We start from the raw sequence: 24,166 nt of genomic DNA on the forward strand, positions 1-24,166 counted from the left end.
TGAAGTATGAATATGTCTTAACTAGGAGACAATTTTTTTCCTATAGATGCACACACAAAGAACTCTCTGCTGAGATTCTGCTTTGCCTTCAGAATGCAGATTTCATGAAATCTGGTCTTCCTGCAGCTTTAACTTACTTTATTCTCTTGTTCTTTAGCTTACACCTTTCAGTTGACCTCCAGTTTCCCACCAAGTCTTTGACTGTCTCTTCTTTAGCACAGTAATTCTGAGGAATCCTACAGATTTCAGGTCAATTGGCACTACTCTGCATCTAAACTCTGCAAACTTCAAATCAGCCTCTTTGTTACAATCCGATTCACCTAAGTGTTGCTTCAAGCTCAGTAAAACAAATGGGTTCTTGGTCCTCAGTTGTCCTTGCTACTGTCTGTCTTGACAGCTGTGGACATCACTGCCACATCACACTTGATTTTAAGAAAGGTGACAGAACAGAACTTCCCTTTTGTGAAACACTCACTCCTAGCAGAAGGACCATGTGGTAAAGTATGCTGGGGTTCTTAGAAGATCCCAAATGTGCATGCACCACTGTTCAATCCATTTCCCTTTCGACTAAGAGGAAAAATGGAACCATTTGTGGTGCATGTTGTCTGGAAGAGAGTGGAAGCACCCAATCTAGGCTATTAATAAAAGACTAATACCCAAAATACATTTAATAAGGTGGTGACAGACAAGTGACAAACATTCTCATCTAGCTTTGCATTTTACTTCAGTTTTCCCCCTCTGGGGGTAGCTGCCTCACTGGTACAGGTTCAGTATCCCTCCCTGCCTCTGAAACGACAGTCTCAAATGGAAATTTCATCACAGGAACAGAATTATCACTATGAATATAGTAAATTAGACATAAATAAGAACCTTCTCCACACACATACACTTTCCTACCAAAACCAAAAGCCCATTCATTTAAAAATAAGCTACAAGCTTTGGAATGAGAAAAGTACTTGCGGAAGTATAATAAAGAAATAACGATAAATATACAAGTGAAACTTTAAAACAAAATACTAACCCATAAACGTGTCTGGAACAAAGCTATAGGATACGTAACTTTTCCATTAAACCTTTATGCAGTTATTTTAACTTTAAAATGGAATAAAAACCATATGACAACAGAGATATATTTGGTCAAGTATCTAAAATGCATGCTTATTGTCCCATGCACTAGGAATCTATTAAAAAAGTGTATTACGAAGCTTCCAGATTGTGGATTAATTTTAACATTCACTATCTCTTCCTTTGAACAAAGTTAATGACAAGGTTTGGATGCATTTACATTTGCAAGTTCAAGAACTGCGATCTGTATACGAATGGATATCTATTTCTGCAGGAGAGAAAAGCTTTACTACTACACAACACGCTGAGCATCACTACATCACAGATACTATAGAATGATAATATTATAGAATTATAATGTATTTGTTGTAATTCTAAAACTAGTACATTGATATCTTATGCAATTAAGTCCCATTTATTTCTAAATTAAAGTTTGGTGGTTTTTAGAATATTACTAAATAGTGTATATTTTTGAATCACTGACATGGTAGAACAAGACACATTAAAACACAAGAGCCCCTATGCTTATGATTCTGACATCTGTTTAAAATTCCTAGCATGACAATTTCGACCTTGACATTTCTGTGCAATGCTTTATTCACTTGAACGAAAATGCTTCGTTTGTTAGTAATTCATACAGTAAATGAGAGGTTAAAATAATAAACAAGCCAGCAGCAAATTAGAATTTGAAATCAACTTGATAGGATGCTAAAAATCATTATGGATCAATATGGAAAAATAAAATCTACAGAAAATAGAACATAAAAAGCTTAGCCATAGTCATCTTTGGAAGGCATGGAAACAAATGCTAATGTCACAGAGGACCACAAATTTCAAGCACTAGTTGCAAGAAAATTAACTTTGAAATGTTAATGACAACGTAGCAGTAAAGGATGGCACTGCAAGCAACAGCATGAGTGATATACGCTGTGAATGGTTTTAGTGGACAAATCAGAGAGAAAAAACTTAACAGATTCCCCAAATTACAGAGGCATTGGTAACAGTGCCTTCTGTACCTGAGAGTTCCTGAGGGAGCTCTGATGCCACCTTCTTCTCTGCCACGTTGTTGCTCTCAAGGGTTTCTGACTGACACCCCATTGCGTTCTTCCCTTCAGAGCAACTAGTCTCTCCTGCAGAAGGATTTGTGTTGTTGTCATCAGTGCTTGATGTCACAGAGTTACTTTTATCCCCAACGACTGTTGCCTCTATAGTAAAATGCACAACAAAACTTTAGGGATATTCTTTAGTATGTCTTAGGATGTCATTTGGCATCATCCATAGAAAGCAACTTCAGCAGCTTGGTTTGTCTGTTTGATAAAGCTAAAAACACTGAGCTTTTTCCTTCTTTTTTTTTCCTCCCTTCTTCTATGAGACAGTATTGTGTCAAAACCAAAGAACAAACTAGTTCTGATGAGGAAAACAATGTTAAAAACGATGTAATATTGCCTACCACAAACATGCTGATCACAACCTGCAAGAGTCACCTGTACCTCAAGCTTCCTGTATCTACAAGCTAGCAGTATCTTGACAAGTAGGAAAACTGGTGAAATTACTTAACAAGAAAACCAATTACGATACACAACCCAAAAGAACTGACAAATAACAATCTGTTACTTACAAAGTAACCTAGAGAATCATTCCCCTCGTCCCTCAGATCACGTTGATACTTAAAGAAATGTGAGGCTCTCAACTAAAGATTCACTTCAATGAAGCTGTTAAAGCACAGGCAGAGTTTCTTTACCTTCTGTTTTCACTTTTTCTGCATCTTGCTCAGTGGGTGTCTCCTCATTTTTATCTTGGTCTCCAGATTCTTCCTTGCTTCTCTCAGCATCTGCCTGGTCATTATCGACATCACTTCTGGCCTTTTCTGCTTCATCATCTGCTGTGGTTTTATCTTCCACTATTTCTCCTTTTCTTGCTCTGATAATGTCCAAAATTTCATCTACAACAGAAAGTATGTTGTCATCAACAAACAAAGCAACCTCCACCTACAGAGCCACAGAACAGAAATAACATGACATAAATGCGGCTTCTTTTCAATGAGACAAAAGATAACATCCATCTTCTTGCCACTTTTTTCCCTACACTTAGAAGAAACAATTCCACAGATTTAATAATTGATTCCTCAGAGTTAATGCATTTATATAGTGATGACTTATATCCAATTTTAAACCTGAACATCTAATCTTCATGTCTTCCCTAAAAACAAAGTTCAGACCTTCACAAATTTATATTGCTATTTATTGCCTCAAGGTAGACAAATTAAGTTGGTGAAGAAGTGCAGAGGAGATATATATTCTTCCACATTTTCCATAATATTGTAGTAAATACTGTAGCTCTAACACTGTTGCTACTCCAAGTCCCATAGGATTGTAAAGTGTTTATGAAGAGATAATATATATGTATATACACACATCAGGAAACATATGACAGCTAACACAGCTCCACCTCAACACCTGGAGCAATCACAGTCTGGCACACCCTAACTATATCAAGAATCCAAATCATTCAGGACATCCTGGAATACACGATACATAGTCCTACAAGGAGTCAGCACTAAATAGCCATGCTGGTACGTACACCGCATGATGCTTCTCCAACAGTTTCTATAAGCTTCTTATAATAAAAGAAATATGAACTAGCATTTGATTCAAAGTGCAACATCTACTGCCATAAAATACTCACCATTTGCTGCAGAAAGGAAAGACTTGTTGTTGCCCCTTGCTTTATTAGTGAGGTCTTCTGTCACATCCATGTGCCGATGAATTTCTTCACGCATTTCTTCCAGAGTTTTGCATAGGTCAGCTTCCCAGTAATCTTTGTCCAGGCATTCAATCAACTCTGCCAGCTGGATCTTTGTGCTAAAGTACCAGATTTTCTTATCTTTCTCACTTTCTGAATCTTCCTCTCTGTAAGAGTATTGCAAAAATATGAATTTCCAAATATCTAGATAAATGACAAAAATTAGTATCAGCCTACTTTCAGCAGAGAACTCTTAAATGCCAACACCCGAGTGTGAATAACATATCACATAAGGACACTCACATGTACCCAAATTAGTAGACAAATGCTCCCTTCTCATTACCATCCCCTCAGAATTTCTCATTACAACATGCTCAGGAAAGCTTTTGAAGTGTCTCCCTAAAACTGGTTTGTCCAATCTGCAGCAAAGTTTATTCTCTTTATATTTACTATTACTGTAACCAGTAATCTACTACTGAATCTCAAACAATTTGCCACGAAAGAGGTATGGCTGCAGAATCCATAAAGGGTCGTGTTTCTGACTGCATCTCCAGGAAAGAGCATTCACCTGTGAAACAACTGTTGTACTTGCAACTCAATCAGAACACTACTAAAATAAAGTGGTTATGAAGTTAATAATTACAATATGACTGAAAATTTAACTACAAACTCGTCACAACCATTACTACAAACCACACTTTTGTTTTTTGATGATAAAACCTGGTGTACTGCAATGAAATACTACAATTTCTTCTATAATTTCTTCCATAAAGACCTTTGCTCATGAAAAGCAACTTATTCTACCTTACCCATTTACTCCTCTAGGCTGCAGTAACTTCCCATTAGTTTTAACAGGTTAGCATGGTTAAGTTCAACAAGTTCTCTCAGAAAACAGCTCATTTCAGGAAGACATCCCACATACTACACACCAAAAAGTAACAGCTCAACACTGACAACCATTGGACTCTATAGAATATTCCATGCCTGCAGAATTCCATGTTCAAGAAAAAATTGTTTAAACCATGTTTTCTCTAAACCAAGGACGTTATCTACTAACAATAACAGGAATGGCAGCACCTCTATTACTGATTGTGAACAAAAGCCATTAAAAAAGATAAAGGAAAATACCTACAGCATAAGTCAGAAGGGGAGATGAGATTGCAAGAATTCAGCTTTACACAGCAAGAGGAAAGAACAGGGTGAAATAAAATGCTTAACTAGAAAGGACAGGGCCTACTGAATTTTTCCCTGGCAAATATCCAGTGGAAGCAGGAAGAGGAGGACACTGGCAGAGCAGTAATTGCAAAGATGCTCTACTCCTTACAAACACAACTGTACAATACGATGCTGTTGCTAAGTTTATACTGTAATATAAATATACAAGCAGCTCAGGCATAGAGCCTTGTACACCTTGCTTAACTTTTGACAGTGATCATCCAAGCATGTTCTTTTTCCACATTCTCCCCCCTTTTAGCAAACCTGAAACCACTGCAGCTATGCTAATGCCTCCAGGATATGTATGTATGTATGTCACCTGAAAATCCCAAGCAGCATCTCCCTTTTCCTTTCCCATCAGTTCTTTCTATTCTTGCATTACAAGGTTCCATTGGACTGTAAAGCAATTAGCTGTTATCTTCAATTTCCCTATATAATCAAGAAAAAGCCTGCAGTAGGAAAGGTCTGCTGTATTACAGGCCAAAAAACCCCAGAGCCACACTGTGAAGAATCAAAACACTAGACCGCAAGGATTGTATTATGCAAAACACACCTAGAGCTAATCTTTCTATGTGCAATTCAAGTCCTACCCATTAAAGAACTGCTCAGATAATATTCTAGAAATGGACAATGAAGTTATCCAGGAGTATTTTATTTCCCTTCTGCTTCATTTATATAGGGTTTTGAGCACAGAATTTCTCTTGAACTGAAGGCTATCACAACTTTAGTAACCGAAGTTCAGGAATTAGTGCTTTCTCTCAACAAAAGCACAGACAGAAAATGAAAAGGCAGAAGCTTGCTGTTACCTTTATACAAAACTCATCTTTGCTCAGACTTCTTCCCAAGATTCAGGTGTGTGCCAGTGGAAGTCCTGGAATGCTCATAACCAACTTGCTAACAGTCAAAGAGCTACAGCAGAAATCGTTCTATGCAATCCATTTGGCAAAGCTGGTTAAGGTTTAAACTAATGATTAAAATATTTCAGCTAACTTCCCCTGAACACCTTCTTCCATTGGCTAAGGGAACACTACTTTTATTCTCTGAGAGGCTGTCATAAAAACAAGATGGAAAGATGCAGGTTTACACAAGGACCAATTCTCAGTGTTTTTTTCTGATGAGGCAGACTTGATGCCCAACAGGTCTACTTTGTCTCCAGGGGACTGTTGAGTCACGTACATCAAGTGAGGCCAAGCAAGGGAGAGAAGAATCACATGAATATTTCCTACCTCTTTCAGCCTCCTGCACTGCCAGGAAGTATTCACTGGCAGGCTTTTGAGGCGAGTTTTAAGACTGATAAAACTGACAACACAGAATATGCTAGAAACTTTCAAGTAAAGCAATAACAAAGTAGATACACCCCTTCCTGAATTCCATGCTGATACAATTAGATACAAGCATTCAGTCACCTGTTTAAAGTAAGCTACTCAAACAAAGATCCAAACCCTTTTTAATTAATAGGTGAAAATCAAGCAGGACTTGTTGAGAATATAAAGGCCACAACAAATCTCACAAAAAGCTGAAATTGGTTCTTTTGACCACCAAGGAAGATGTATGTAACTCAGCAATAACAATTTGTGTCTTACTTCTATCAAAATGAAAACCAAACAATGTTTCATCTGCTTTCATAAACATCTGACAAATACAAAGCATCTCAGTATTTCTAGAAAGAGAACCTGTTAGAACACTGCAGCAGTTTACAAGGAGAATGCAAATCAAAGTCCTAAATTCCCTGACTTTACTTGCAGAAATAACCTTTACAAGCAAAACAAAGGCATTGACCTACAGACATCATTCTAAGTTTAACAGCTTGAAACTAAAAACTCAGGAATTCTTTTTCTCTTGCCCACAAGATTTTCTTAAATCTCGTTGCTATTTGCTCCTGGGGATGTATGGGAAGAGACCTCCTCAGTGCCCACTTTTCCATCTTTGTAAAACGGAAGAGGTGGAAAAGAGAAACAGAACCACAACGATGGGCTTAAACAAGGCTTACTGCCCTCAGCAGGTGATGAATATGGAAATAGAAGTATTGGTGATGAAGAAGAAATCTACAAAACCCTTTCAAAGATGGGAAAACCACTGGTATGAGGTATTTATAACAATTATAAGGAGAACAGTAGTAAAAAGCCCTAAAACCCCTCTGAAAAACAGAAAAATCCAAGAATTTAGGATTTCAGTCCTCCAATCCCCAATGGCAAGGATTCGAATCAGTGTTTGTGCAGATCCCACGGTATTGGTGAATACACTCTATTTATTTTATAAAATTGATATGATAATATCAATTAATTAATCTCAGCTTTTAGCATTTGGCAGTTCTCCTTTAAGTTAACCTGCTATCCAAACAGGTGTAGTTTAAACTTGTTCCATATATATATTTTGAAGTCCACTGCCCTGGACTTCAAAAGAGCAGACTTTGGCTTCAAGAACCTGCTTAGTAAGGTTCCTTGGGATATAGCCCTGGAGGGCAGGGGGGCCCAAGACTGTTGGTTGATATTCAAGGATCACCTGCTACAAGCTCAGGAGTGTTGCATCCCAACTAGAAGGAAGTGCAGCAGGAGGGCCAGGAGACCTCCTTGGATGGATAAGGAGCTGCTGAGGAAAATTCAAATGAAAAAAGAGGCTTATAAAAAGTGCAAGCAAGGACAGGTGGCCTGGAAGAGTACAGGGATGTTGTCCAGGAAGCTAGGGACCAGGTTAGGAAGGCTAAGGCCCAGTTAGAATTAAACTTGACCAGGGATGTTAAGGATAACAGGAAGGGATCTACAGGTACGTAGCAAACAAAAAACAGACTAGGGACAACATAGGCCCCCTGAGGAAGCTCTCGGGATAACTGGCTATACAGGATTTGGAGAAGGCTGAGGTTCTGAATGACTTCTTCGCCTCGGTCTTCACTGGCAAAGGCTCTGACTGCACCACCCAGGTCTTAGAAGGCAGACGCAGGAACTGTGAGAATGAAGACCTTGGGCCCACTGCAGGAGTGGATCTGGTTCGAGACCATCTTAAAAATCTGAATGTGCACAAGTCCGTGGGACCTGATGGAATCCATCCGCGGGTCCTGAAGGAGCTGGCGAATGAAGTTGCTAAGCCACTGGCCATCGTATTTGAAAAATCCTGGCAGTCAGGTGAAGTTCCCAACAACTGGAAAAACGGAAATATAACCCCCATTTTCAAGAAGGGGAAAATGGAAGACCCGGGGAATTACAGACCAGTCAGTCTCACCTCTGTGCCTGGTAAAATCTTGGAGCACATTCTCCTGGAAGGCATGCTAAGGCACATGAAAAACAACAAGGTGCTTGGTAACAGCCAGCATGGCTTCACTAAGGGGAAATCCTGCCTGACCAATTTGGTGGCCTTCTATGATGGGGCTACAGAACTGATGGCCAAGGGTAAAGCAGTTGATGTCATCTACCTGGACTTGTGCAAAATGTTTGACACTGTCCCACACAACATCCTTGTCTCCAAATTGGAGAGACATCAATTTGATGGATGGACCATTCGGTGGAGAAATAACTGGCTGGACGGCCGCACACGAAGAGTCATGGTCAATGGCTCGATGTTCGGCTGGAGACTGGTAACGAGTGGTGTCCCTCAGGGATTGGTGTTGGGACTGGTCATGTTCAACATCCTCGTCGCTGACATGGACAGTGGGATTGAGTGCGCCCTCAGCAAGTTTGCCGATGACACCAAGCTGTGTGGTCCGGTTGATACGCTGGAGGGAAGGGATGCCATCCAGGGGGACCTTGACACGCTTGTGAGGTGGGCTGATACCAACCTTATGAAGTTTAACCATGACAAGTGCAAGGTCCTACACCTGGGCCGGAGCAATCCCAGGCACAGCTACAGACTGGGCAGAGAAGAGATTCAGAGCGGCCCTGTGGAGAAGGACTTGGGGGTGCTGGTTGATGAGAAAATGAACATGAGCCAGCAGTGTGTGCTCACAGCCCAGAAAGCCAACCGTATCCTGGGCTGCATCAAAAGGAGCGTGACCAGCAGGTCGAAAGAGGTGATCCTGCCCCTTCACTCTGCTCTTGTGAGACCTCACCTGGAGCATTGTGTGCAGTTCTGGTGTCCTCAACATAAAAAGGACATGGAACTGCTGGAACAAGTCCAGAGGAGGCCACGAGGATGATCAGGGGACTGGAGCACCTCCCGTATGAAGATAGGCTGAGGAAGTTGGGGCTGTTCAGCCTGGAGAAGAGAAGGTTGCATGGAGACCTCATAGCAGCCTGCCAGTACCTGAAGGGGGCCTATAGGGATGCTGGGGAGGGACTCTTCATCAGGGACTGTAGTGACAGGACAAGGGGTAACGGGTTAAAACTTAAACAAGGGGAAGTTTAGATGGATATAAGGAGGAAGTTCTTTATTATGAGGGTGGTGAGGCGCTGGAGTGGGTTGCCCAGGGAGGTTGTGAGTGCTCCATCCCTGGCAGTGTTCAAGGCCAGGTTGGACGAAGCCTTGGGTGAGATGGTTTAGTGTGAGGTGTCCCTGCCCATGGCGGGGGGGTTGGAACGGGATGATCTTGAGGTCCTTTCCAACCCTTACTATTCTATGACTCTATGATTCTATATACACACATATGCAGGAAATGGTTGCGTTTGCAATACAGCATGCTTACTGAACCTAGAGGACATTAAAATCTGAAAGTAAAGAGTTTAATATCTTTGTGAATTATTAGAGTTATATTTCCCTGGAATTTAGTTATGCAGTAAATACTTTTGTGCCCTTATGAAGTGGCTTTGGCAAGAAGCTTCAAGGCACATTATGCATACATTTAATTATGCATAATTAAATGCATCAAAGTTCTGTGAAAAGTCCAGTGGAATTGCTTGGTTCTGTACATCCCACACTGCTGTTAAAGAGAGCTGCTGCTGCTGCAGAACCACCAGCACAACTGACCATCTGTTTTCTCTTCCAATTCCATCAGGAGGATTTGAAATATTTTTAATCCAAACCACATACTTCATGAAGAACTTGTTTTGGAAGCAAGCACAGGCACATTTATATTAGCAGAAGGCACGATATCTAATGACAGCAAGAAGGACAGGGACGAGCAGGGGAAGAGTATTTCAACCTTGATGAGCAACATAAGAATACAAAAATAAGTCAGGAAACAATGGCTGAACTGCATTTCTTGCCTTCATAAACATCAAAATACTTTTCTATTTACATTTTGAACTATTTTAGGCACTAACAAAACCTCAGTAAAATGGAAAATCCAATAAAAATTTTCCTTTTGCTGTACTGTTTAGAATTCTCATCTATTTTGATTTGAAATGGAATATTGATGTCTCTTTGAATAAATCCCAAATGAGATATAAAACTTCAATTCATAAAACTTGGAGCAAGTATTTTGCCCACTGAACGCCTAGCAGGAATGCAAAATCATTGGGGAAAAAAAAATTCATTTAACCTTTGAAGGTATCTTTTCTAGTGCAGTTAAAATTACTACCAACATGCCAAAGAGCTTTCACACATGCAGATTTCAAAGGAACAAGAAGCACCTGCATGATTGCAAAACAGCAAGCAATGGTCTTATCTAACGAAAGAACAACTTTAAGATGGCAACAGCAACTTACAGAATACACTAAAAATGCATTCAATGAGATATCATTATTCAGAAAATATTGATTCCTTTATACTTACATAATGATTCTTCTGTTCAGGAACCAATATTTTCGCCTATGCCTGTCATATCCAATAGGTTCATGTCGAATGTATGGTTTATTTTTTTGGATTTCAGCAACACAGTCAGTTACTCCAGGCACCTTATGTGCTACGCAGACCTCACACTGCCATTCGTCTTCTGGTACCTCTTCAAGAGGTGGTTTCACGCACTCCAAATGGTACACAGCTGAACAAGTTTCACAGCAAAGCAAATCCCCAAGTTTGTGACAAACCCTACAATGATCATCATACTGAATAACACCTTCTGACATTAACTCTTCACGTGCAATGTTTGTTGTAAGAAACTGATCCACTAAGAACTGCAGAACTTTGATTTTATTCTCTACTGGTCCATAAGGATAGTCCTCTGTCTCTTGGTAAGGAAGAACATGATGGTATTCCTTGTCACTTTCACAATATACCCGCAGAACCTCTGGCCACGTCATTCCATCTATGAAATACAAAGTGGAATTAACGCTATCTTTGAGGTCAGCGGGTCCAAAGGTAGTATTTGAAGTGTCTTCTTCACGTAAAACTGCTTTTAAAAGCACTATATGCATCTCTGCCATAAGTGTGCACTGCTCTTGACTTACCAGAGCAGCACAGAAGTCCTCAAAACGAAAAGGAGAGAGGCGTAAAACAGTGCCAAAGTTCCTTAGTACCTCATAGATGGCAATAACATTCATTATATGCTCACTAGGCACCATTAAGTCCTCTGAGGATTTAGGAAACTCCAAGGGTGGGATATCTTTTTCTTCCAATATTGGAGAACGAGGACGATGCACTCTTTGTCTTCTCCTACCTGGAATAAAAAGCAACAGTAAGAATTTTGCCATTCACTGGTCAACTTGTTTAAACATCCATGAACAATGATTGTGTCAAACTTTCTAAACCACTGTAAATTAAGGATTTACATCTTCAGTTACATAATGTGATAATTCACCTAATACTCTCATAATTTAACAGTATAAAAATAAAATACACAAGCTATCCAAAGTTTTGCTTTGGACACCTAAAGCAGTTGCATTTCCCACGTAATCTGATGAAGCTTTAAAGTGACAACTAGAATTTTAATTGTTCAAATTACTTAAAAGAGACATTTTCCTCAGCCAAAATATTTAGATTTTTTCCTCATTTTTACTCAGCATGACTTGTTATCATTCCTTCCTGGAAATTTGATTTTAAACTTAAAGCATCCAGCTTCAAACAACAGACATTTTGCATTTAAATCCTGCAAGCTATTCTGCTGTCCAGCAATAGCACACAGAAAGATCATTTCAAGCAGATGTCATAGGACATCAATTTCAATGAAATTAGAACACAAAACAAAACCTAAATCACTTTCTCCACTGCCTTTTAACTGGAGTATTTATCCTGGATACTTACAAGCCAGAAACAAAAGTTAAATGTGATATTATATGAAAATGCTTCAGGAACTCCCAATCTTTCAAAACAAAACACACAGAAAACCTCCCCCCACATGCTTCAATAAGCCAGGAGATATCTCCACAGAATGAGGAGGCGGCAGATTTATGGAAGGACAAAGCCTAACACAAAAAGCTTGTCTGAAGAGCTGTTTCACTACCTAAAAGAACAGATACTGAGCATAATTAATTCAGACTCAGATGCTAATTCAGATGAGATGCTACACCTTCTTCCATTTAATTCCAATATCTTTGATACTGAGCAGAAGGGAAAACAAAAGAGGAAAGCCCCTGTACATGGCACTACCACATAGATGAAATATTTCCATCTTCTATCAAAATAAAGTATCCAGCTACCTGCAACTGTCTTGCAGCTATCAGTTGAAGTATTAATATGCATTCATTAAACCTACTTACTTTACAAAAACCCCCCAGCAAAATCAAGTTTAGACAATCTCATAAAGTAATCATAAAACCAGCTTCTTGTTTTAAAGTCAAGTTTCAAGTCATCTTGGATGTTACCGTGAAGAGGAAATGGTTCTCTGTGGCATTTGCTCAACCCATCCAACTCCCTCCAATACTCCCACAGATACAGGAAGTAAGTCTAATAGGGAGCAAGACCTGCTAAGGCAAGTAGATACCCAAAGACAGATCCTACTGAACCTAAATACACCATCACTGAAACTTTAATGCACTGAAAAGGAAAGAAAAAAGTTACCAAAAAGAGAAGCTACCTTTCAGAAACATCTTGACACATAATAGACAGTTTGCCACACGATTCCAGAAGATAAATAAATCAATCATTGAGTTAGATGGGCAAGCTGACACCAGATACATCTCTGCCTCTCAAACTTTAAAGAATGAAATCTTACACAACAAATGAGATACTCTAAAGCAATATAAAGATTATCTGCCAGATGTTTCCATTACAGAAGTAATGGGTCAACATCATCTGCATATAAAAATAAATTTCCAAGTTTAGTGAAGTTTGAGTTCTGCCTGTGGAAAGCGAAGGAATGCTTGTATGACTGTCTTCCAAGATGCTCTTACACAAATAAGTGGAAAATGTTTAATCATGGCAAACACACAAAACCACAGGAGTTTCACAGCCAGACACAAAGCAAGAAACATCTAGATTAAACTCAACTTTCCTATCACCATGATACATGCATAAACCAGAGTTGGTTTAATTAAAAGACCCCAAAGCAAAGCACACACTTGCACACTCTGATTAAACTATGTTAGGGTCCTGAAGCTTCCTTCAGTATTGCAAGATGGTGTAGGACCAGTCCTAGTAGGTGATCATGCAATACAACTGCAACACAAAACAGATATTCTGAAACTGATGGTCTTCACAGAGTCCAAATACCACAGAAAGTGGCAGGGCTATAAATTAGGATTTCCTGCAGTGTTTGCCATTGTAGCAGCAGAAAAACATGTCTGTCACACAGTCAAACCATGAAAGAAACAACCTTTCAAGAAACCATGTAGCAAGAATGATAACCCTGGTTTACCTAAATTAATCAGAAGTGACAAACCCCCTCAGTAAAGATAAGCTAGAATAAAGAAGCACTGCTCAAAGAAGCAAACGACTCCTTATTTCCTCTCATTTGTTGAGATTTCCTACTCCAAGAACAAAATTACTGTTGTCCTTTGCATTGCTTTTATCCTCCACTGAAAGAAATCCCAAACAAACAAACAAAAACCTGACTTCCCCTAGACCATCTCTGTTGATGTCTCTTTCACAAGAGAGAAACACTGGTATATTTCTTACATCAAATTAACAGGAGAAGCACAAAAAGGAATCTTAAAACAGGCATTCCTAACACTTTCTGAAAAAGTTTAAGCCCTCTAACATCTCACCTTACAGAGGAAGCATATTGGTACAGTTAGAGGTCTAGAATTAATGCGTTATTGGGACACAAAGATTGTCACACTACCATCATAAAGAATTGATTTTTGGTGCAGGTACAGCGCAACAGTGTGATGCATTATTCACACCACTCTCCATCTTCAATTTAAATCAATTCACATATTTTCATGTTTGCTTTAGTATACAGCACAGAAATTTTTGAAGTAATTGTAAAGGTAGTTTAGACAATAAGGAAAATACTGCATTATAAAATGCATGCTCCTTTGCCCACTGCCTTGTGAACGTGGTAGAGCAACCTCGTGGTACGCAGCCCGGTTACTGTATCGTACCACTCAACACTGCCAACCCATACTGTAAATCACACACCACATTTCAAAAGCTCATATAATTTCTCTTTTTGGACACTGAACTGCTTTGAACAATTCTGCACTGCATATAATCCATTTTCCAGAGCTAAACAAAGAAAGTATTCAAAGATGTAAGAAATGGTACCCAGACATATTTCCTTGAGTGGCTTGGTGGCACGGTATTGAAAATCTTTCCATGCTTATTTCAAATTTCACTTTCAATTTGTTATTGATTTTTGCTGTATCCAGCTTGAACAGAACTTAAAGCCAAGAAGAGAATCACAAAGTCTGATTCAGAAATTCACAAGTTCCAAGCCAATTTGTGCTTAAACATATCCCTGTTCGATGCACCAACACTCCAAACAACTTTAAAAAACAACCCTAAAACCCCAAATCAACAAAACCAAGAAGTCTAATCTCCAGTGAAAAGTATGAACATCCTCTGCCAAGGTGCTCATAAAATGTGAAGTACTCTGAGTGGCTGTTGAACTTAAGTTACAAGTGTGGACCAATGGAATATGATATAACAATGACAAAGTCCTATGGTCTCTATTTCGGGCTGAAATGTTTGTATTCTGTTGGTTGGGTGGATAACCCTCTCCCTCACAACTAGCCCAGACAGCTGAAGAAAGGCAGTTTGGAATTCTAAATAAGGACTCCAGGCTTCCTTGTGGTTCTGATAATAACAATTTCCTCATTGCCAGTTATCTGCAGCATGCTGACGACCTGCACAGATCATGCTATTTAGAAGCAGTCTGAACTTCTGTGAAGGATTTTGAAGCTCGCAGTTCATGTTTACCCAACTGCTCTTCATACACACCCTCAAATTCTGAAAACCAGTCTTCTTACAATAAACATACCCAACTTTGCAAGCTTTTCACTTTCAAGGAAAATCTTCTCCTCTCCCCAAGGCAACACATCCAGCGCTTGAATTTGGTATTCACTGGCAGACACACCCACCCTCCAAACCAAAACCATGCCCCAGTACCTTAATACGGATTTAAAATAATATACAGAAGTGAAATAGTTTAACAAATCAGTGCAATGACCATACTGAGGAGGCAAGAGAATTACATTGTTGTTCTTAACTCTGTATTATTACCATCACCTACTGCATTACTTTCTCTTGTTATAGTTTAAATAACTTTGTATAAGTCAATTTTATGATGCGCCCTGGGTAATTTCCCATTTGTAGAAATCTCATAGCAGCAGGGTTTTTTTTAAGTAAAAAATGAAACTCACTCCTGTACTACTTTGTCTAAACCAAAATAATATTAAGAGGATTCCAGAGCAAGTGCTCAAGCAGCAGATACTTCACCTTTAAGCATCTGACTAGACTTCAGACTGAATCTAGATGTACCTACTGTCAATTAAAGAAAGTCAATTTACACACTGAAGATTCCCCAAATGGACTCCAGCTTTATTACATGTGAATTGTATACTTCTAAGATCGTTTCTACATATTAGCCAAATCCCTGAATCAGATTCCACCTTCAGGTTTGAGCCATTACAAAGAAACAAAAAGTCTACCTCTACACCATCCAAATTCCATAGCTTTATTTGGAAGGAGAAACTGATCTGCCAAGAGCCTCCTGCTGCCACAATTGGACTATTTACAGGATCCAGATCACCTTGAGCACCTCAGCATTATACTTCTATCCAGCATAAACTTCTTTTAAATCACATTCCCTCACTAGTTGTCTCCAAAAGTGATGAAGTCTGCAATGACTGCCTGTCCCTATTTTGAATTCTCTAATGGAAGAGCTGCCTGTAATTAAGATTAAAGAGTAAACAATTTTATTCACATGGCACATTTAATTATAGATATTGATAATTACAGTCTACCCTTACTATAATCTATTAAAATAATTTATATTACAAATATTTAAGCAACACACTAATGATATTTGCAATAAAATAAAGTTACTGAAGTAACAGGCTGAGCACCCAAACCCAGAATTTAGTGAAGCACTTCAAAAAAACAAACCCTTCCTTTTTTTCCTCTTTAATTTCCATCTATTCAACCTATTCAGTCCCTATGCTGACCCTCTCAAAATTCAGAAATGAGAGTATTAAAGGACCAAAAGGCTTGTCTCCATTTTCACTGACAGACTGAAAGAAGAAAGGGGAAAGTCACATCCATTCTTTAACTCTTTAGCACAGGAGAATATAGAACTTAAAAGCATTTTAACCATCTTTAATATCTTCTTGTTTATGTAGTTTTAATTTTAAAATTACACATTTATGTGGTTTAGTTTTAAAACAGAGTATCTAAACCAACGATTTACAAAAGTGTCCAGAATACAGAAAAGGTTATACCATGACTAAATATGAATTTCATGCTTTGTGCTTTAGTTGTATTCCCATTACCATACACACAAAAATCCAGTTTTGCTTTGTCTCACTTATGCTACATATTCCTTTACTCCATATGTACAGTGCTAGTAAACACAGCCTTTCAGCCCAATATATTACAAGTAAGGGACTGGCGGATGGAGGTCTTACATAATAAATACTCTGCCAGAACCACTGCCTTGTTTAAGCAGGGAGACAGTGGTAGCTGTACTGGTATGACCTGAAAAATAAACACTGGTTCCAGTATTTCTTGATTAGAAAGCTCACAACTGGTCTCATTTCTCTTCTCTAAAAACTTTCCCTTCATCTTGATTTCTCAGAATTTGGGCTCTAAGACTCCAGCTTAGAGTTCCTGTTCACAGCTACAATGGAGAAGATATATTTGGTAGAGTATAGGGGAGGGAAAAGACAGACTGAGGAGTTTCAGGTATTTTGGTTATCTGTCACAGGATGGGGGGAAATAATTGTAGTACAAACCCCCAGCTGGCCAACTCCACAAAACTGACCCCAGCAAGTGAAAAAACTTCACATTTTCCCCCAGTAAGAGATCAATTTTTGGTTTTGAGTTCATCAAGTCAAATTACACTAACACAGAGGTCCACCATTAGTAAAACAGAAGTGGGTTGGTTTTGTTTTCCAGATCATGAGTCACTACTGAAACTTCTCAAGGTAAAGACCAATTGGCAATTATATGATGTCCTGGAAGCATGAGTACTCCTTACAGAGGATGCCCTCTCCTAAGTTTTCCCTCCTCCTGGAAATCTGGCTTTTAACTACCCTCCTAAACTCACTAAGAGTCTCCTTTTTTTGTTTGATTTTAATAAATATAAAAGAATCAGACATTTGCTGTCCCAAATTGCTACACTTCAGTAGGCAAGATTCAAATGAGACTGTACAGCAACACACAAGTTCTTGTCAAATATCACTGATAAAACTGAAACCAGTTGATGAAAATGCATCAGAAAACTTTTTCTGTGTGTTTTTCTTTCCTTTTTCACCTCACAGCAGAATGCATGAACTGGATATAGCTACTTGTTTGCCACAGCAATACCCAAACTGGTTCCTTAATTAAAAGCCAACCTCTTGGGAGAACATTTGTTCAGCTTACACCAAAGAAGAAAAAGCAGTAAAATGAATCAGTTTAACATGAAATAAGAATATATTATGAAAAGCAGTACCAAACCTGAAAAATTTAAATCTTTTTCTTGGGATAGGACAAAATTAAAGGGCTTGACTTATACAAAACACTGCTTTTGCCTTTTAAAAAAGCCAACATGACAATCAACATGTTTCTAATATTCACAAGTCTCAATCTCTTAGAAATTTCTGAAATAATCAGATGCATTTGTAGCTACTTGTAAGTGCAGCTCCAAACAGAGTTTTGCTCTGCAATATCCATACCTAGCCCAAACCAATTTATTTTGCCTGGAAAAATAAAAACAACTGTAAGCCAAGTAACCAGATAAAACTTAAAACCTAACCTGATATTAAAAACGAGACTTTCCAAGCATCAAAAAAGCTTTGGAAGTTGAAGGGAAAATGAAAAAATAACTGGTTACTAGCCTAGATCCTGAGAGCACCCATACCACAGAAACTCTCAACACATGCTCATAAGTTCGACTACTGCTTTGCACTGTACCAAATTGGTTCTTTAACAACTGTCTGAAAACCTTAAAACTTCTGGCTGTTTGTTTTTCACTTTGTACATCTGGCTGTACTGCACTTCTAAATCAATTTTACATTAACAGTTTAATTTCTCAGCATCATGGCCATCAGTACACTCTCTGTAGGAGCCAGGAATACAAACCCCCTATATTCTAAGGCATCATTTTAACATTTGGATAACTAGTGTGAGACAAGAAGCAGATGAGATCCCACACTGGCATTCCAAGAAGCTCCCGGAGGAACAACTTTTCTGTGCCTAGAGCCCAGGAGGCAAAAAGGTAGCACTAACATAACAATCTTCAGGAACATTCTGACAGATAATTTCTTAGTTGGGGCACACTCAGGATAAGTTGCAACTAATTTCAGAAGTTGGTAAACTCTGAGAGACAGCCCCAGTCTACTAAAATCCACATCAATTCACCTTACACCAGTTCTATGCAACACAACGGTCAGCTATGTAATTTTACTGCAGCCCTACAAAGTTTGCACAATAAGCCCAGCAAAATATTCTACCTTTCACAACATACAAACTTTGATAACGGCACTGTAATTGCTGCACAGAGCTTCTTAGAAAGATGACTGAAGCGACAAAGCTCTTAGATAAACCGGAAATTTGCATGTCAATACAACAGAATCAGCCTGCAATTTACTCCTTCTACACCATTTCTTTGCTAGGACTCTTCTATGTTTTTCATGACTGGCATGATGAACTAGTTATAGTTCCTTTAAAGTAAAATCTAAGTTCAGATTACTAAATGGTAAAATAAGAGCATGACAGATTTAGAGAACAGGGTACCCTGGATAAGATGGTTGGGAGGCTGGTAAATCTTCTCACACGAGAGACAAAAAAGGATGCATATCTTACTGTTTTATCTCAATGTTTCCACTTAAACTGTTCTTCAAGAGCATGAAAACAGGCTAAGAGATACAAAATTACTACAGACACACAAAACAGCAGCACCTCGTTTCCAGTTAAATACATTCACAATGAAAACAAAAGCACACTAGTGCTTTTTTTTAACTAATTGGTTAAGAGAAGTGATGGACAATCAGTGCAAATGCTCAGGCTAGCAAAAGCCATCTAAAAAAATGCATATATTTAAAGACAAATATTCTGGCTCACAACTCCACTGCGCTGCATTTGCTTGTTAGAGAGACTGATAATTATCTCAGCCAAAATCTAGATGCACAGCTCTTCCTGGTTTTTGACAAAGAAAATCAAGAAACAGAAAATGAAGGACTTGCAGACATGTTGATTAAGTCCTCCTTTTAAAATGCTGCAGCATATGGAAAATACTTGATACACGTAATTGTGACAAGCCTAAAGTAGAACTTGCAGTGGACAGGTAATGGCAAAAATGTTTAGTGATATAAGATATATAAAACAGCTATTCTAAAAGCACATCTACCTTCTGGGGGTATAAACAGATAAGAGGAGGGACATTACACACATACAGTCCCTCTACCAAAAACTCTGTCCAGCAGAAAAAAAAAGCAATGACAAATGTCATATGCATTCACATGATAAGCTTTTACTGTACCATTATTAAGCATTATATCAAAGGTGTTTTACCATTCCTAGGATTTTGTTTCTTTAATAATACAGTAAAAAAGCACTCCTGGATTCGAGTTCAAGATATAACAAACTCCCCAGCAAAGCACAAAAATTGAGCCTTTCTTGGCTACAGACATTGCACTGTGATCTTTTAATTCATTGTTCAATGTAAGCTTCAAAAAGCTGTAAAAAGTCTGTCACTCATTTAAGTGGATGTGATTTATGTGTAAAATCTTGTTTGGTAGGAGAGTTTGATTGGAACTGCAATTTTTCAATACTCTGCTCTCAAAAAATAATCTCTTCAGCTGCACATGGTTAGGGAAGCTAAGTAGAGAATAATCATTCATCATCATTTCTAGTAGAAAAAACCTAGTGGGCTCTGCATGACTGCTTGGGGCCAGTTTGGAGAAGGCAATCCTTCAAGCTCTCCAGTTACTCACAGGAACTTTGCCACTGTGTATTACAACTTGTCTGGTTTGATGACAAATACACGAAAGAAAAACCCCTGTATCTAAACATAGCTAAAGACCAGTTCTGGCTCAGCATGCACCTGAATCAAAAAGCACTGGAGCCCACGGAGAACTCTGAAGACAGATCACTGCATGCCTGCCCTACTCTTAGCACTCTTCTCTGGACTGGCCACAGTAAGATAAAGACTTGCTGAGGTTAGGTGAATCTTTTCCTCACCTATTAGTGCTGTTCTAATTCAAGTATCTCTTCCTGAATAAGACTATGATTTCAATTAGTGCCACAACTGTGTAGCACCACTCACAATTTAGGTATTTGTTCAGCAGAAACAAGACCGAGGTGGAGCTGATTGAATGAAAAAGTTTTGCACTTTCTTTGCAATAGGGCAAGAGCATTTCTGGGAGAGAGGGAAGGAGGAGGAAGACCTTTAGGCAAATACTGAGCTAATGAGAACTGCCAGTAAATTGCCAAAATAACAACATAGATGTTTTAGCTATCAAACACTCAATGTAACAACCCAGAAAAGCACATAAGGATGGAAATGCTTACCTAAGCTTTATCTTATAAAGTTAACTGAAGTTACCTTGACCATGTGAGAAATAAACACATAAATTATCAAAATGGTTTCTGATACACCTCTATACCACATAAAACCTGTCTATGCTTGTACAACAATGCACACAGAAGTATCTTATTTGCCAAAACTCTTGAGTACATTTCAAAAATTGAATACACCCATACTCTGCAGAACTCATTTTAAACCTGGATGCTCATGTAAAAAATACTTTCCTGACCAGGCCAATTAAAGTAATAAAAATATTCTTTCCCTGACAAAAGCACTCCCCCAAAAAGTACTAAAAATTGAAGTCACCCCAAGTAAGAAGAAAATAAAGAGTTAAAAGTAAAGAGAGTACTGGAAAGGTTTTTTCCTTCTGGGAAGCCAGACCTCAATCTTTAATGTAATAAATATTCACAAAATACAAATTTGATGGCAGTTGATCCCTGCAACAGGTAAACTAACACCTTCAAAATTATCTCTAAATCAAATTCATTTAGTATTGTACTTTTAGTACAATTATAAGTACATTTAGTATGTACTTGTTTTGATTCATTTAGGTTCCTGAGCATATGGATATAAATTAAATATATATATATTAGACAGACACACAGAGATTTTTAAGGACTATTATGAAGTCACATAATGAGCTGATACCATTAACTCACCAAAATAAAAACAAATGACACAGTAACCAGTACTTCCCCCTTTTATAAAGTCAGCTAACTACTCTGAACTACACTCCTTTTTTAATTAAGACGCAGTGCATTTACACCAACAACCTGTTCCTCCCTCCCTCCAAATTGGTCAAATACTTGTACAACAGCAGCGTCTGTGACCCTGTAGCCCAATTCAGAAACACTCCTGGGTTATCCCTGAGTTTAACTACTCTCCTGGTTCAAAGACTTTAAAAAGAACCAAACAAATAAATCCTAAGCTTGGACTCCATTCTGGAATGAATTCAAATAAATCTAAAGTGCTTAAGTTTAGATAAAAGAATATTTGAAGCTTGAAAACCACATGGTTAAGAACTAATTAAGCACAAACAGAAGCAGAGGCCTAAAAAATTTGAGCCCAAATTTGCCACTAGAGATAAAAAAAAAAAAAAATCACAATGACGTTTAACGAGTTTTAACACCAACATGAGTTTTAAAGGTTGTCATACCTTAAGATAAATGCAGTATTTAACACCAAGGCTTCTGACCCAACCTTTCGATCTTTGTGTTTAACTAAAAGTAGGTTTACACCCTTGCAAGGAGGCCCTATGCACTTTTCCCCAAACTATAACAATGCAATCTCCATTTTGAACAATGCACCTCATTTCCCTCCTTGGAAAGCGAGTTTTGTCTTAAAGCCAGTAAATGCTGGATCCAGTTAGACCTCTGACTTCAAGAGCCTGAAAATGTTCAGTTTATGGTTTTTGGCTTTTTTTCAAGACCACTTCAAGTTGCATGTGCTTCCTCTCCTTTTAACATCAAGTTATATTTGCAAGCACAAGCCATCCTTTCCTGCATATATTTGAAAGGACCTCTTTGCAAGGCATGCATCTCCATCCCCTTGTTTCTAAGTGAATGCTCCATACACTTTTGACACTGTTTGCGACACGTTCTGGTGTATCATGCATTTCTGCAGTCACCAGAATCTCCATGCATATTTGCAAAACATCCCCTTGTTGCAGCATTCCCTTGTTACAGCATGCCCTCCCTCCTCCCAGTGCATGTGTTTGTAAGCATCTTCTAGTGTTCCCTGCATCCGTGGGGTTGCCAGTCGTTAATTTGCATACCCCTCTCCCTGTGAGTGCTTGCAGGCATCCCTTACATACACGCATGGGAGGAAGAATGCGTGCGGACTGTATTTGCAAACCTAGAGGGAGCATGTGGGGTGCCCTCGACTTGTTTTAGTTCATCCCACTGACTCTCTACCTGGGGTGCTGCTGTAGGTGCTGTGGCTCCTGAAGCTGCTCTCAGTGCAATAACTGGCATCGTCTTCATCCTCCATCTCTTCAGGGTAGTCAGAGTCGTCGTCGTCCTCTTCCTCCATTATCTCCTCCTCCTCTTCCTCCTCAGAGTCCTGGTTATCCTCGGGGTCTGCCTCCTCTTCCTCCTCGGACACCATGCTCTCCTCCTCCTCTTCGCTCTCATGATCATCGTACACCACTTTGCTGATGCTCCTCCTGGACGAGGCAGCCCTGCCTTGGCTGTTGCAGCTGCCTCCTCCGCCTCCTCCCCCTGCTCCTCCAGCCCCAGCCCTGCCCCTACCCTTACCGCTGCTGCCTCCCCCACCAGGGGTGCTGCTGCTGCCGCTGCCTCCCTTCCTCTTGCTGCCCCCCCTGGGGGAGGCGGTGGCGGGGGAAGAGGCCTGGGCAGCCGCGGTTCCCTTCTGCTTGGGCCCCGCCGTCTCCGCCTGGGCCGAGGTCGCCCACCTGCCGCGGCTGCTGCCCCGCTGCCGGGACCTCAGCCCCCCGATGGGGCCCGCCGGGGCGGGCGGAGCCGGGGAGCTCGCCTGAGCGGTGGCCGCCGCCGGCTGCTGCTGCTTGGGCGGCCTGCCTCGCCGGCCCCGCATCTCTGGGCGCTGGCCGAGGGGGGGAAGGGAGGGGAAAGGACGGCTCGGGAGGGCGCTCGGAGTCCGGACAGGCGGCTACAGGGAAGCTCCCCCCCCTGCGAGGGATCCGGGCCGGGGAGGGGGGCCGCCGAGCTGTGAGGGCCGAGGGCTCAATCCGAATTGCCGGCGTCCCGCTCCGGATCGCCACCGGCCGCCATCTTGTTTCTTCGTCTCTGCCTCGGCTCGCTCCGCTCTGACTGGGGGAAGCGGCGGCGGCAGCAGGCCCCGAGCGCCTCACGTGACCGGCCGCGCCCGACAGCCGCCGCCAGGGGGCGCCGCAGCCCTCAGCCGCCAGAGCCATGTTGGAGCCGGCGCTCTGAGGCGGCTCCGCGCCCCCCCGGCCGCCCCCTCCGCCGCGCTCCGCTCTCTGCCTTCCCCGCAGCGGCGCGCAGCGAGCCCCCCGCCCGGCTCACCGACACCCGTCACCAAGCGCTGCCCCGGGGCCACCGCCTCCCACGAGGCTCCCTCCAGCCCCGCCGACCACTGGAGCTGTCCCTTGTCCCCCCTCACGCTCACCGTTCTCCCCACACCCGAAGAGCTACTCCCGTCACCGGTTCTCTCTCCCAGAGCTCGACCCGCGCCGTAATGGGAGCCCCCCAGGGCTGCCACCCCTCGGCTTCAGCCGGCCGCGCACCCCTC

The 24,166-nt window shown here is 40.5% G+C and overlaps 1 protein-coding gene across 11 annotated transcripts in view; it reads right to left on the reverse strand.

Annotated features, from left to right (window-relative positions):
- BPTF (bromodomain PHD finger transcription factor) overlaps positions 1 to 23,586 on the reverse strand; it is a 53,116-nt gene extending 29,530 nt beyond the window's left edge. For 9 of the 11 annotated variants that reach the window (XM_065694201.1, XM_065694200.1, XM_065694196.1 and 6 more), the window contains exons 1-5: positions 22,849 to 23,586; positions 10,663 to 11,485; positions 3,751 to 3,974; positions 2,807 to 3,007; positions 2,082 to 2,270 (exon numbers count right to left, since the gene is read on the reverse strand). In XM_065694201.1, coding sequence (XP_065550273.1) covers positions 2,082 to 2,270; positions 2,807 to 3,007; positions 3,751 to 3,974; positions 10,663 to 11,485; positions 22,849 to 23,488 — 2,077 coding nt within the window. In that variant the 5' untranslated portion in view covers positions 23,489 to 23,586. The remainder of the gene's footprint in view (positions 1 to 2,081; positions 2,271 to 2,806; positions 3,008 to 3,750; positions 3,975 to 10,662; positions 11,486 to 22,848) is intronic. The other 2 variants (XM_065694194.1, XM_065694199.1) reach the window with 2 other exon arrangements.
- Between the last annotated feature and the right edge of the window lie 580 nt (positions 23,587 to 24,166).

The sequence above is a fragment of the Lathamus discolor genome, chromosome 13 (genome assembly GCF_037157495.1).
Source record: "Lathamus discolor isolate bLatDis1 chromosome 13, bLatDis1.hap1, whole genome shotgun sequence".
Taxonomy (NCBI): Eukaryota; Metazoa; Chordata; class Aves; order Psittaciformes; family Psittacidae; genus Lathamus; species Lathamus discolor.